At 51.7% G+C, this 15,274-nt stretch overlaps 2 protein-coding genes across 3 annotated transcripts in view; one reads left to right on the top strand and one right to left on the bottom strand.

The window, feature by feature from the left end:
* LOC106993862 (coiled-coil domain-containing 92B) overlaps window positions 1-4,985 on the bottom strand; it is a 38,919-nt gene extending 33,934 nt beyond the window's left edge. The window contains exon 1 of the mRNA XM_077969818.1: window positions 4,854-4,985. The gene's annotated coding sequence lies outside the window, so the exon portion shown is untranslated. The remainder of the gene's footprint in view (window positions 1-4,853) is intronic.
* Window positions 4,030-15,274, top strand: part of RAP1GAP2 (RAP1 GTPase activating protein 2) — a 299,993-nt gene continuing 288,748 nt past the window's right edge. For both annotated transcript variants that reach the window (XM_077969813.1, XM_077969814.1), the window contains exon 1: window positions 4,030-4,155. In XM_077969813.1, the coding sequence (XP_077825939.1) occupies window positions 4,106-4,155 (50 nt within the window). In that variant the 5' untranslated portion in view covers window positions 4,030-4,105. The remainder of the gene's footprint in view (window positions 4,156-15,274) is intronic.

The following is a 15,274-nucleotide window of genomic DNA, read 5'->3' on the forward strand; positions in this document are numbered from 1 at the left end:
CATGAGATATCGGTAAGAATGATGAAAGGTATTTTTTTTATCTCCAAAAACAGATGATATGAAGGAGCCTGAAAACCTGGCTTCTGGCCCCAGCTCTGTTACTTACTACTTGGGTAATTCTGGGCAAGTCTCAGCCTTTCAGAGCTCCAGTGCCTTCTCAGTAAAATGGGAAGAGTAACATTTACTCTGCCCACAGGATCCTTGTGAGGCTGTCTTAAGGTACAAGTGAAGGGGTTGATAAAGGGCACATGGATAGAATTATTATGACTAAGTCTCAAATGTTTTTCTCCTTGATCTGTGTCAGGATGAATCCTGGAACTCTGGCATTTATTTATTTATTTATTTATTTATTTATTTATGTATTTAAAGTGGAGTCTCACTCTTTCGCCGAGGCTGGAGTGAAGTGGCACGATCTCAGCTCACTGCAACTTCCACCCTCTGGGTTCAAGCGATTCTCCTGCCTCAGCCTCCCAAGTAACTGGGATTACAGGCATGCCTGGCTAATTTTTGTATTTCTAGTAGAGATGGAGTTTCACCATGTTGGCCAGGCTGGTTTCGAACTCCTGACCTCAAGTGATCTGCCCACCTTGGCCTCCCAAAGTGCTGGGATTACAGGTGTGAGCCACCGAGCCCAGCCCTTTTTTTTTTTTTTTTTTCCTGAGATGGAGTCTAGCTCTGCTATCCAGGCTGGAGTGCAGTGGCGTGATCTCAGTTTACTGAAACCTCTACCTCCTGGGTTCAAGCAATTCTCCTGCCTCGGCCTTCCAGGTAGCTGGGATTATAGGCGTATGCCACCACACCCAACTGATTTTTGTGTTTTTAGTAGAGACAGGGTTTTGCCGTATTGGCCAGGCAGGTCTCGAGCTCCTGAGCTCAGGCGGATCTGCCTACCTAGGTATCCCAAAGTGCTAGGATTATAGGCGTGAGCCACCGCACCTGGCCTTTTTTCTATTTTCTTTGTTTTTCCTTTTTTTTTAAGAGACAAGGCCTGGCTCTGCTGCATAGGCTGGAGTGCAGTGGTGCAATCACAGCTCACCATAGCCTCGAACTCCTGGGATCAAGTGATCCTGCAGCCTCAGCCTCCTAAAGTGCTAGGATTACAGGAGTGAGCCACTGCATCTAGCTCTGTTTTCTTTTTATTTTTGAGACAGGGTCTCAGTCTGCTGCTCAGGACAGAGTGCAGTCGTGCAAACACAGCCCACTGCAGCCTCAACCTCCCGAGCTCAGGTCCTCCCACCTCAGCTTCCCAAGTAGCTGGGATCCAGGCATGTGCCACCATGCCTGGTTACTTTTTTTAGTTTTTTGTAGAGACGGGGTTTCACCATGTTGCCCAGGCTGATCTTGAACTCCTGGGCTCAAGTGATCTGCCTGCCTCAGCCTCCCAAAGTGCTGATTACAGCACTTTGCTGGGATTAGAGCCACGGTGCCACCCCCTGGCTCCACTTCCAAAATTAAACTTGTAACGAAGTAAAAGAAAACTAAAGTTTATAAAAACCGTACCTCTTGCTTCCGAAGCAACTGTTGTTTTGCGTTGAGCACTTTACCAATGGGATCTCATTTAAACTTCAGATAAAACGTATTGGGGCCGGGCGCGGTGGCTCAAGCCTGTAATCCCAGCACTTTGGGAGGCCGAGGCGGGCAGATCACAAGGTCAGGAGATCGAGACCATCCTGGCTAACACGGTGAAACCCCGTCTCTACTAAAAAATACAAAAAACTAGCCGGGCGAGGTGGCGGGCGCCTGTAGTCCCAGCTACTCGGGAGGCTGAGGCAGGAGAATGGCGTGAACCCGGGAGGCGGAGGCTGCAGTGAGCTGAGATCCGGCCACTGCACTCCAGCCTGGGTGACAGAGCAAGACTCCGTCTCAAAAAAAAAAAAAAAAAAAAAAAAAACAAAAAAAAAACGTATTGGAAAGGTTTATTCCCATTTTCAGGTGGAGAAAATGAGGTTGAATTTAACATAACACAGCTTGGAAATGGCAGAGCCAGGATTCAAACTCCAGGCCAGCCTAGGCCAGAGGCAGGCTTGTAACCATAGCATCCTCACGCGTGCCAGGGAGAAGATGGTCCAGCTGTGTGAGCCACAGTGGTCATGAGCTTAAGGGGAAGGTAAGGGCCAAAGTGTGCAAGGCCTGGAATACCAGCTAGAGGAATGAGACCTGGGTGGCAGAGAAGGCCTGGAGGCTCCTCCATGTCTTCATGACAGTCAGAAATTCTGACTTTCTCAGTTTAGTTTGGGTAACAGTTCTGTATTGGTTAGCATCTTGGCAGGGAACAGATGGCACATTTAAAATGGACTATTTGGCTGGACCCAGTAGCTCTCACTTGTAATCCAAGCACTTTGGGAGGCCAAGGTGGGCAGATCACTTGCAGTCAGGAGTTTGGGACCAACCTGGCCACCATGGAGAAATCTCGTCTCTACTAAAAATACAAAAATTAGCCAGATGTGGTGGCAAGTGCCTGTAATCCTAGCTACTCGGGAGGCTGAGGCAGGAGAATCACTTGAATCCGGGAGGTGGAGGCTAATTTTTGTATTTTTTAGTAGAAACAGGGTTTCATGATATTGGCCAGAATGGTCTCGATCTCCTGACCTCGTGATCTGCCCGCCTCGGCCTCCCAAAGTGCTGGGATTACAGGCGTGAGCCACCGTGCCCAGCCGTGTATGCCACATTTTGTTCATCCATTCATCCATTGATGAACATTTAGATTGCTTCCACCTTGGCGATTGTGAATAATGCTCCCATGAACATGGGGCACACCTTTTTTTTTTTTTTTTTTTTTTGAGACTGAGTCTCCCTCTTTTGCCCAGGCTGGAGTGCAGTGGCGCAATCTAGGCTCACTGCAAGCTCCGCCTCCCAGGTTCACGCCATTCTCCTGCCTCAGCCTCCTGAGTAGCTGGGACTACAGGCGCCTGCCACCAGGCCTGGCAATTTTTTTGTATTTTTAGTAGAGACAGGGTTTCACCGTGTTAGCCAGGATGGTCTCGATCTCTTGACCTCGTAATTCGCCTTCCTCGGCCTCCAAAGTGCTGGGATTACAGGCATGAGCCACCAAACATGGGGCACACGTTTTTTAAACCAGTTTGACATTTAACTTTATAGAGAGAGACAGACAGGATCTTGCTATGTTGCCCAGGCTGGAATGGCAATGGCTATTCCCAGGTATGTTTATAGCACTCAACAGACTTGAACTCCTGGCTCAAGTGATCCTCCTGCCTCAGTCTCATAAGTAGCTGGGACTACAGGCATACACCGCCCCACCTGGCTGACATTTGCCTTTTAATTTTGCTTATTGTGTTTTTGTGATGTGCAGATATTAAACATTTTTATTTTAGTCAAATCCATTAATCTCTTCCTTTATGGCTTCTGCCACTGATGTCATGTTAAAAAAAAAAAAAACCTAGCCTCACTTTAATATAACGACAATACTTATCTACGTATTCTTTTTTTTTGAGATGGAGTCTTGCCCTGTTGCCCAGGCTGGAGTGCCATGGCAGGATCTCTGCTCACTGCAACCTCTGCCTCCCGGGTTCAAGCGATTCTCCTGCCTTAGCCTCCTGAGTAGCTGGGATTACAGGCAGGCGCCACCATGCCCCGCTAATTTTTCCATTTTTAGTAAAGATGGGGTTTCACCATGTTGGCCAGGGTGGTCTCGATCTCTTGACCTGGTGGTCCGCCCACCTAGGCCTCCCAAAGTGCTGGGATTACAGGCGTGAGCCACCGCGCCCGGCCGAGTAGTTTAATTTTTTAGGCATCACTTTCTGGGTAGGTAGAAGGGGTTTCCTAAGGGAGTAAGGCACAGAGCGATACAATGAGCCGCCTGGCCTCTCAGCGCATCGGTAGGACTCGGGGAGCCAGACTCCTCGCTCAGTACACCCCAGAAACCCGGCTCCTCGGCGCGGCGGGGAGAGACCCGGACGGGGAGAGGCCGCTGTCCAGCCCGTTCTGCGGGCCCGCGCTGACCCGGCTCCAGCCGCCTCCTGGGCGGGGTCTGAGCGCCGCACCCTCCCCGCGCCCTCCCCGCGAGCGCGCCCTGGGCACCGGCCTGCGGCAGCCGCGCCTCCTCCACCGTGCGGCCCGCGGAGGGCAGGGAGCGGCCAGGCGAGGCATGGCGGGCCGCCGGGCGCCGGGGGAGAAGCGCTGGCAGCTGGTGCGCTGGTGAGTGGGCGCCGGGCGGCCGAGGGGCCCAACGCGGGAGCGAACCCCGAGGCCCGGCCGGCGCGGGAAGCAGTAGGGCGCGGGCCCAAAGTTTCTTCCCAGGCTGAGGCTGCAGGGCCCAGTGGGCGGAGGGGCGCCGGCTGCCTGGTCCCACCACCCCCCGGTCCCCACCACCCCGCGTCCCCGCGCCGGGTCTCTGCGGCTCTCCAAAGAGATGGGCGACGGGGACCCTGTGCGAGGCGTCAGGCTTCGGAGGGACCCCGTCCCCCTCCCGCAGGGGCACCGTTCCCCTTCCCTGCACTTCGGCTTTCACACTCGCACGGGGCTTGCGCCTTCCCCTTCGCCCCCTTCAGCTTTCCCATCTGTGCGGCGGTGCCCCCGGCCTCCCTCCGATCCTTCTGCCGCCCGGGGCAAGGCTCTGAACTTGGGTCCTGAGAGGGCACCACCCACAGCCCCCAACCCCCGCGTGGAAAGGAATGCTTTAGCCCCGAAACACAGGAGCCCCGGGGGTGTGCGCCCTGGGGAGGGGGCGTAGAGAAGCGGGCCTAGGAGACAAGGGGAGGGGAGGGGTCCCCGTGTAGCGGGGCAGTCGCCCTTTCCCCCTCCGCAGTCCTGGCCCGCTGGGAAGTCAGAGCCTGCGGTGTCAGGTTACCGGACTGCAGGCTCAGAGGGTTTCAGACGCAGCGCTGTCGAGTCACCTGAGCTGGGCCCCCGATCCCACGTCCCAGGGGTCCAGGTGTCCAGATGTTCAGGACGGCTTCGGCGAGGGGCCTGACCTCTGCTTGGCGGCACTTGGAGCTCAGGGCAGCCTGCACAGCCCGCCGCGGACCTCGGAGGACTCCAGGATTCAAAGGAGAATGTCCGCCTGGGACTCCTCCCCATCCCAAATCATCCCACCCACAGCAGGGTCAGAGAGCACCTTTGGAGGTACATTCTGTAGCCTGAATACAATGAACAATAACGTCATCAATAATAGCAACCTGGGCTTCCCCAGCACCTCCCGTGGCTCTGGAGTAGTCAGGATTCAGGCACACACTGAGAGGAAGGTATTAGCACCTTCATTTTACAGATGAAGAAGCCCAGGGTCAGAGAGGGAAAAAGATTCAAGGTCACCTAACAAGCGCATAGCAGAGGCAAGGTTTGAACCAGCTCTTGCTCAGGGGCTTAACTGCTCCTCTGTTTGGCTTATTTCCTGGATGGTTCCACCCAGCCTGGTCACACATCCAAGTTCACATTGTCAGAAAATCCCACAGTGTTAGAGCAGGAGGTGCCAAGGTGTTCCCAAGTATATTAGCAGTGGAATCACTCAAGTGAACTCCAATATAGAAACCAGATGAAAGTAGAATTAATCTCCTTTATTTTATTTTATTTTATTTTTTTGAGAAAGGGTCTCACTCTGTTGCCCAGGCTGGAGTGCAGTGGTGCAGTGTCGGCTCACTGCAGCCTCCACCTCCCAGGCTCAAGTGATCCTCCCACCTCAGTCTCCCAAGTAGCTGGGGCTATAGGCATGGGCCATCACGCCCAGCTAAGTTTTGTATTTTTTTTTTTTTTTTGTAGAGGTGGGATTTCACCATATTGCCCATAGCTAGTCTCGAACTCCTGGGCTTGAGCAATCTACCCACTTCAGCCTCCCAAAGTGCTGGAATTACAGGCATGAGTCACCACGCCCCTAGCAGAGTTAATCTACTTTTGAATACCTGGGGGGAGGTCGGCAGTTAGTGTCCCTTTCCTCAAAATGACATAACATTCCATCCCCCGACCACAGTGCCTGGCTCAAGGATGGGTGTGTGACCTAGGTCAGGCCAGTGACATGACATCATGGGAATTGGCCTGGAACCACGGAGACAGGGAAGCTCTGTTTCCATAGAGTGTTGATCTGGGCCACTGATGACCACCTTGCCACCACAAGGACTAAAACTGGAACAGAGGGAGGCAGAGGTGTAAAGAGAGTAGGGCCACCCCAGGACCCCAGACCTTCCAGCTCAGTTCCCCCACTTCACGGAAGAAATAGGAAGAGATTTAAGTCATAGAGCTTGGATGCCTGTTTTGACTCGCCCTCCCAACTCTTGCCTCTGGCACTATCTGGCTGGGTTGTTTCTTGGGCTGGACCTGATGATGCATGAATTTTTATTTTATTTATTTTTTTTGAGATGGAGTCTCACTCTGTCACCCAGGCTGGAGTGCAGTGGTGCAATCTCGGCTCACTGCAAACTCCGCCTCCCGGGTTCACGCCATTCTCCTGCCTCAGCCTCCTGAGTAGCTGGGACTACAGGCACCCACCACCACGCCCGGCTAGTTTTTTTGTATTTTAGTAGAGAGAGGGCTTTACCATGTTGGCTAGGCTTGTCTCAGTCTTCTGACCTTGTGATCCACCTGCCTCAGCCTCCCAAAGTGCTGGGATTACAGGCGTGAGCCACCGCGCCCAGTTGCATAAATCATTTTTAGTGCCGTGATTGGGTTTGGGGTCACCCCTCACCCCAGATAAAATCTCATCTTTCTGAGAAGGTCCTGAATATGACATGAGTGGTTAGGCAGCCTGGCAGGGAGGACATCTGAGGCCAAGATACCCTCTGAATCCATGCCATGCTCCAGCTGTGGCCAGCCGTGTTCCAGCTGTGGTTAGCCGTGACCAGCCATGCTCCAGCCATGGCCCCTGGGTCCAGGACTTCCCACTGAGTCCGTTTATTTTCTTTTTCTTTCTTTTTTTTTTTTTGAGACGGAGTCTTGCTCTGTCGCCCAGGCTGGAGTGCAGTGGCCGGATCTCAGCTCACTGCAAGCTCCGCCTCCTGGGTTCACGACATTCTCCTGCCTCAGCCTCCGGAGTAGCTGGGACTACAGGCGCCCGCCACCTCGCCCGGCTAGTTTTTTGTATTTTTTTTAGTAAAGTCGGGGTTTCACCATGTTAGCTAGGATGGTCTTGATCTTGTGACCTCGTGATCCGCCCGTCTCGGCCTCCCAAAGTGCTGGGATTACAGGCGTGAGCCACCGCGCCCGGCCGAGTCCGTTTATTTTCCCTTTTAATGAATCAGGATTCTTTCACTAGTAAATTGTAGAAATAAACTCAAACTGGCTTCAGAGAAAAAGGGAATTTATCGACTCACTGAACTGAAAAAACTCTAGGCGCTCATCATGTTTCAGGCACAGCTAGATTCAGGAGCTCAAACAAGCCACTGAGGCTGGAGTGCAGTGGCGATCACAGCTTACTGCAGCCTCGACTTCCCAGGCCTGAGTGACCGTCCTCCATCAGCTTCCCATGTAGCTGGGGCCACAGGTGAGGGCCACCATCCAGAGCCACCATGTCTGGCTTTTACATTATTTTTGGAGAGATGGAGTCTTGCTGTGTTGTCCAGGCTGGTCTCAAACTCCTGGGGCCAAGGGATCCTCCCACCTCGGCCTCCCAAAGTGCTGGGGTTACAGGCGTGAGCCACTGTGCTCAGCCTTGAGCCATCATTCCTTTACCTAACCTCTACTGACAATCTTTCAAGTATTTTGAATACTTTGATATTACAAGCATTGTGGCAATGAATATTCTTTTTTTTTTTTTGAGACAGAGTCTTGCTCTGTCGCCCAGGCTGGGGTGCAGTGGCCGGATCTCAGCTCACTGCAAGCTCCGCCTCCCGGGTTTAGACCATTCTCCTGCCTCAGCCTCCCGAGTAGCTGGGACTACAGGCGCCCGCCACCTCGCCCGGCTAGTTTTTTGTATTTTTTAGAAGAGACGGGGTTTCACCGTGTTAGCCAGGATGGTCTCGATCTCCTGACCTCGTGATCCGCCCGTCTCGGCCTCCCAAAGTGCTGGGATTACAGGCTTGAGCCACCGCGCCCGGCCATGAATATTCTTGAAACTATATCTTGTGCAAAGATAGTGGTTGGATACTTTTTTTTTTTTGATACAGAGTCTTGCTCTGTCACCCAGGATAGAGTGCAGGGGCTCAATCACAGCTCACTGCAGCCTCTACCCCCCAGGCTCAGGTGATCCTTCCACCTCAGCCACCTGAGTAACTGGGACTACAGGCACGTGCCACCACGCCCAGCTAATTTTTTTGTATTTTATTTTTATTTTTTGAGACAGAGTCTTGCTCTTGTCGCCCAGGCTGGAGTGCAATGGTGCAATCTCAGTTCACTGCAACCTCCGCCTCCCAGGTTCAAGCAATTCTCCTGCCTCAGCCCCTGGAGTAGCTGGGATTACAGGCGCCCACCACCACGCCCAGCTAATTTCTGTATTTTTAGTAGAGTCAGGGTTTCACCATGTTGGTCAGGCTGGTCTCAAACTCCTGACCTCAGGTGGATCTGCCCACCTCAGCCTCCCAAAATGCTGGGATTACAGGTGTTGAGTCACCGCGCCCGGACAATTCTTTTTTTTTTTTTTTTTTTTTTTGAGACGGAGTCTCGCTCTGTCACCCAGGCTGGAGTGCAGTGGCCGGATCTCAGCTCACTGCAAGCTCCGCCTCCCGGGTTCACGCCATTCTCCCGCCTCAGCCTCCCGAGTAACTGGGACTACAGGCGCCCGCCACCTCGCCCGGCTAGTTTTTTGTATTTTTTAGTAGAGATGGGGTTTCACCATGTTAGCCAGGATGGTCTCGATCTCCTGACCTCGTGATCCACCCGTCTCGGCCTCCCAAAGTGCTGGGATTACAGGCTTGAGCCACCGTGCCCGGCCCCGGACAATTCTTTGTATTTTTTATAGAAGCAGGTTTTCGCCACGTCGCCCAGGCTGGTTTGAAATTCCTGGGCTCAAGGGATGCATTTGCCTTACCCAAGTGTTGAGATTATGGGTTTCAGCCACCGTGCCTGGCCCATGGTTGGATATATTCTTCAAAGTGAAATTGCAGGGTAAAAACATATGCATTGAAAAAGATATTGCCAACCTGACCTCCAAAGAAGTTGTATTATTTTATATTATCTCCAGTGATGTTTGAGATGCCAGTTTCTTCACAATTTTGCTCATGCTGTGATTAACAAACTTTAAAATCTTGGCCATTCTCACTGATGGAAAATGATCTCTTGGACCATCCTGGCTAACACAGTGAAACCCCGTTTCTACTAAAAATACAAAAAATCAGCCAGGTGTGGTGGCAGGCACCTGTAGTCCCAGCTACTTGGGAGGCTGAGGCAGGAGAATGGGGTGAACCTGGGAGGTGGAGCTAGCAGTGAGCTGAGATCGTGCCACTGTACTGTAGCCTGGGCGACAGAGCGAGACTCCATCTCAAAAAAAAAAAAGGTCTCTTGTTAACTTTCACTTTTTTTTTTTGAGACGGAGTCTCATTCTGTCGCCCAGGGTGAAGGATGGAGTGTAATGGCACCGTCTAGGTTCACTGCAACCTCTGCCTCCTGGGTTCAAGCAATTCTCCTGCCTCAGCCTCCCAAATAAGTGGGATTACAGGTGCATGTGTCACCACACCCAGCTAATTTTTGTATTTTTAGTAGAGGCAGGGTCTCACCATGTTGGCCAGGCTGGTCTCGAACTCCTGACCTCAGGTGATCTGTCCGCCTTGGCCTCCCAAAATGCTGGGATTACAGGCATGAGCCAGCGCGCCCGGCCCATTTTCTTTTTTCTTTATTATTATTTTGTTTTGAGACTGCGACCTGCTCTCTTGCCCAGGCTGCTGTACAGTGGCACCATCTCTGCTCACTATAACCTCCACCTCCCAGGGTCAAGTGATTCTCCTGCCTCAGCCTCCCAAGTAGCTGGGATTACAGGCGTGTGCCACCACGCCTGGTTAATTTTTGTATTTTTAGTAGGGGTGTTTCACCGTGTTGGCCAGGCTGGTCTTAAACTCCTGACCTTAAATAATCCACCCATCTCAGCCTCCCAAAGTGCTGGGATTACAGGAGTAAGCCATTGAGCCCGGCTGGTGGGGTGTCAGTTTCTTTCATTCTTTTTTTTTGTTCTTTCTTTCTTTTCTTTTCTTTTTCTTTCTTTTTTTTTTTTTTTGAGATGGAGTTTCACTCTTGTTGCCCGGGCAGGAGTGCAATGGCATGATCTCAGCTCACAGCAACCTCCGCCTCCCGGATTCAAGCGATTCTCTTGCCTCAGCCTCCCAAACAGCTGGGATTACAGGCATGTGCCACCACGCCCAGCTAATTTTGTATTTTTAGTAGAGACGGGGTTTCTCCATGTTGGCCAGGCTGGTCTTAGACTCCCAGGCTCAGGTGATTCACCCGCCTCAGCCTCCCAACGTGCTGGGATTACAGGTGTGAGCCGCCGCGCCCGGCCAGGGGGGTGCCATTTTCATCACATCATCAAGGGTATATACGGTCTTCCCTTTGTATTCCTGGTGGATTGGTGTGAGCACCCTTGGGGATACCAGAATTCAAGGATGTTCTAGTCCCTTGAGTAAAATGGTGAAGTACAGGTCACAGAATTTATTTGAGAAAAGAAATACAATAAAATAAATAAACTGGTGCTGGGTGTGGTAATGTGCACCAGCAGTGTATGAAGGTTCTGGTGTCTCCACATCCCCATCAACACTTATTATATCTCTATCTTTGCTTATAGCCATCCTAGTGAGTGTGAAATCGTGTCTCATTGTGATTTTCATTTGCATTTCCCTGATGGCTGATGACGTTGAGCATCTTTTCATGTAGTTATTGTCCATTTATATATCTTTTTTTTCTCTCTGTTTTTTTTTTTTTGAGACGGAATCTTGCTCTGTTGCCCAGGCTGGAGTGCAGTGGTACCATCTCGGCTCACTGCAAGCTCCACCTCTCAGGTTCACACCATTCTCCTGCCTCAGCCTCCCGAGTAGCTGGGACTACAGGTGCCCGCCACCACGCCTGGATAATTTTTTGTATTTTTAGTAGAGACTGGGTTTCGCCGTGTTAGCCAGGATGGTCTTGATCTCCTGACCTCATGATCCACCCGCCTCGACCTCCCAAAGTGCTGGGATTATAGGCGTGAGCCACCGCGCCCGGCTGTCCATTTATATATCTTTTTAAGAGAAAGGACTATTCAGATCCTTTGCCCATATTTAAATTGTGTTAGTTGTCTTTGTATTATTGAGTTGTAAAAGTTTCTTTTTCTTTTCTTTTTTTTTTTGAGACAGAGTCCCACTGTGTCGCCCAGACTGGAGTGCAGTGGCACAATCCCAGCTCACTGCAACCTCCACCTCCCAGGTTCAAGTGATTCTCCTGTCTCAGCCTCCTGAATAGCTGGGATTACAGGCGCCCACCACCACGCCTGGCTAATTTTTGTATTTTTGGTAGAGATGGGGTTTCACCATGCTGGCCAAGCTGGTCTCGAACTCCTGACCTCAGGTGATACACTCGCCTTGGCCTTCCAAAGTGCTGTGCTGGAACTATAGGTGTGAGCCACTGCACCCAGCCTGGGTTAGGATTTCAACATAGAAATTTCATGGGGGCCGGGCGCTGTGGCTCAAGCCTGTAATCCCAGCACTTTGGGAGGCCGAGACGGGTGGATCACGAGGTCAGGAGATCGAGACCATCCTGGCTAACCCGGTGAAACCCCGTCTCTACTAAAAAATACAAAAAACTAGCCGGGCGAGGTGGCGGCGCCTGTAGTCCCAGCTACTCGGGAGGCTGAGGCAGGAGAATGGCGGGAACCCGGGAGGCGGAGCTTGCAGTGAGCTGAGATCCGGCCACCGCACTCCAGTCTGGGTGACAGAGCGAGACTCCGTCTCAAAAAAAAAAAAAAAAAAAAAAAAGAAATTTCATGGGGACACAAAAATTTGGGCCATAGCACTGGGTCTCTTCACTTCAAGTGATTCTCCTACCTCAGCCTCCTTGGTAGCTGGGGTTATAGGTGCATGCCACCACACCTGGCTAATTATTTATCTTTTGTAGAGATAGAGTTTCGCCATGTTGCCCATGCTGGTCTTGAACTCCCGGACTTAAGCAATCCTCCTACCTCAGCCTCTGAAAGCAGTGGGACTACAAGTGTGAGCCACCACACCCAGCCTTCTTGCTGAGGTTTGAGTGGCTGATAGTGATTGGAAGGTTGGCCCTCTGTAGCAGTTACTCTCCTTCAGTGTAGTGTTCAGTGGGATTTCAGACACATGGCAGATCGTTGGGGACAGGCAATTTGTTTTTCCTTATATTCGATGCAATCCAATTCAGCAAACCTATTTTCTACATTAACAAGTTGGATTCGTAAGTGGGGATCATCTGTGTCAGAGCATTCTGAGGATGTAGTAAGTTGATCACTGTTGTTGCTGTGATGTTTACAGCAGGCTGGCTTCGAAGACCAGAGGGCTGTGTGAGGATGTTGTGGGGATTTCAGAGATGGATCAGATACAGCCTTTGTACTTCAGCAGGGAGACAGACAGGCACATAAATAACTCATGTCCAGGCAGGCAGAGAGAAATGCTGTGATCAAGGTTAAGGAAGGACGGGCACGGCGGCTCACGCCTGGAATTCCAGTGCTTTGGGAGGCCAAGGTGGGTGGATCACCTGAAGTCAGGAGTTCGAGACCAGCCTGGGCAACATGGTGAAACCTGTCTCTACTAAAATTACACAAATTAGCTGGGTGTGGTGGCTGGTGCCTGTAATCCATGCTATTTGGGAGGCTGAGGCAGGAGAATCTCTTTTTTTTTTTTGAGATGGAGTCTCATTCTGTCGCCCAGGCTGCAGTGCAGTGGCGCAATCTTGGCTCACTGCAAGCTCTGCCTTCCAGGTTCACGCCATTCTCCTGCCTCAGCCTCACAAGTAGCTGGGACTACAGGCACCCGCCACCATGCCCGGCTAATTTTTTGTATTTTTTTTTTAGCAGAGACGGGGTTTCACCGTGTTAGCCAAGATGGTCTTGATCTCCTGACCTCGTGATCCGCCCGCCTCGGTGTCCCAAAGTGCTGGGATTACAGGCATGAGCCACCGCGCCCAGCCTGAGGCAGGAGAATCTCTTGAACTTGGGAGGTGGGGGTTGCAATGAGCCGAGATTGCGCCACTGCACTCCAGCCTGGGTGACACAGCGAGACTGTCTCAAACAAACAAATCCCTCATTCACAGCCTCTGGGAGATGGGAGTGGAGAGCGGGAGGAGGTGGGGAGTCTGAGTGGGGTGAAGGCTGTGCACGCAGCCGAGGCTGTATTTCACCAGTGACAAGGGTGAGTGATGGGGTTGGAATGGGGGATGGCTCCTGAGTGGGCCTGCTCTTCTTTCAGCCTGGGGGCCTGTGTGTACCCGGTGGGGTCCAGGACAGCCTGATGTGATGTGTGGTCTGTCAGCCCAGGAGAGACCCTGTGCCTGTGCTGGGCCTCACATCCTCATCTATGAAATGAAGCTGCTGGACCAGATGAGTGACTTCTTGGGATTTTTCTGGCCCTAACAACCTATGATGATGTCATAATCAGAAGAGATCTTACATTTTTTTAAAAAAGGTATTTACGTTTCAAAAAATGTAAACTAGGCTGTGCGCAGTGGCTCACGCCTGTAATCCCAGCACTTTGGGAGGCTGAGGTGGACGGATCATTTGAGGTCAGGAGTTCGAGACCAGCTTGGCCAACATGGTGAAACCCCGTCTCTACTAAAAATACAAAAATTAGCTGGGTGTGGTGGTGGGTGCCTGTAATCCCAGCTGCTCAGGAGACTGAGGCAGGAGAATCGCATGAACCTGGGGGGTGGAGGTTGCAGTGAGCCGAGATTGTGCCATTGCCTGGGCGATACAGCGAGACTTTGTCTCAAAAAATGAAAATAAAAACAGAGTGAGATTCCATCTCAAAAAAATAATAATAAATAAAAATACAATGTAGTCACATGGTTCTCATTCAAAAGGGTCTAAGGCAGTGACAGGGCTCCCCAGGCACTAGCTCCCTCCTTGGAGGCAACCAGGTTTTACCAGTTTATCAGTGTTATCAGTTTCTCCCACAGAGATGGCAACAGCCTGTCACCCAGGGCTGAATTCTGAGGAACCCAAGGATGGGGAAAGACAGGGAAACTCACGATCAGAATAGGATGGGATTAATCAGGGTGGGCTTCCTGGAGGAGCCTACTTTTCAGCCAGGTTTTATAGGAGGGGAGTCCCTTTGGGGCAGGAAGCAGGTCACAGAGGAGGGACATGTCCCAAATGGAAGTCATACTCTTTCCTCTCAAAGCTGTCCTCATCCAGCGTAGATGGCTCCTCAGCCAGCCACCTGCACAAACCAAGAACAGGGGAATGATGTTGCTGCCTGTCCTCTCGCCTGTATCCAGCCCAGCACTAGGTCCTGCCAACACCACTTCCTTAGCACACTCTCAAGTCACCCCATCTTACCTGAGCCGGGAGTGGTAGCTCACACCTGTAATCCCAGCACTTTGGGAGGCCGAGGTGGGCGGATCATTTGAGGTCAGGAGATTGAGACCATCCTGGCTAACACGGTGAAACCCTGTCTCTACTAAAATAATACAAAAAATTAGCCGGGCGTGGTGGCGGGCGCCTGTAGTCCCAGCTACTTGGAAGGCTGAGGCAGGAGAATGGCGTGATCACGCCACTGCTCTCCAGTCTGGGCAACAGAGCGAGACTCCATCTCAAAAAAAAAAAAAAAAAAAAAAGAGTTTGAGCAAGAGTAGCCTGGCCAACATGGTGAAATCCCCTCTCTACTAAAAATACAAAAAAGTAAGCCAGGCATGGTGCCATGCCCCTGTAATCTCAGCTATTCGGGAGGCTGAGGCATGAGAATGCTTGAACCTGGGAGGTGGAGGTTGTAGTGAGCTGAGATTGCACCGCTGCACTCCAGCCTGGGTGACAGAGTGAGACCCTGTCTCGAAACAAACAAACAAAGCATCTAACCTGGCCATCCTATTATTTTCCACCCGGCAGCCAGGATGAGCGTCTCAACACGCCCACTGCATTATGTGGAGGAGAGTGGAAAGAGACAGGCAAGAACACATGCTGTGGTTGGGCGGCCATGGGGGCGATGGCAGCCCCGTGTTCTGTAGCAGCCCAACCTCTTTCAGATCCAGGACACTGCGTCCTCTGTGCCCTGGGGCCCATTCTGCCATGGCTCCTTTCTCCCAGTGAGTCCTCGTTACGAACTGAATGTTTGTGTCCCCTGAAACTCATAGGTTGAAATCCTAGTCCCTCACTGTGATGGGTTTAGGAGATGGACCCTTTGGGAGGGAGGGAGGTCTTGAAAGTGGAGCCCTCGGCGAGGCGCAGTGGCTCACGTCTGTAGTCCCAGCACTTTGG

Source organism: Macaca mulatta, chromosome 16 (assembly GCF_049350105.2).
Source record: "Macaca mulatta isolate MMU2019108-1 chromosome 16, T2T-MMU8v2.0, whole genome shotgun sequence".
Lineage (NCBI taxonomy): Eukaryota > Metazoa > Chordata > Mammalia > Primates > Cercopithecidae > Macaca > Macaca mulatta.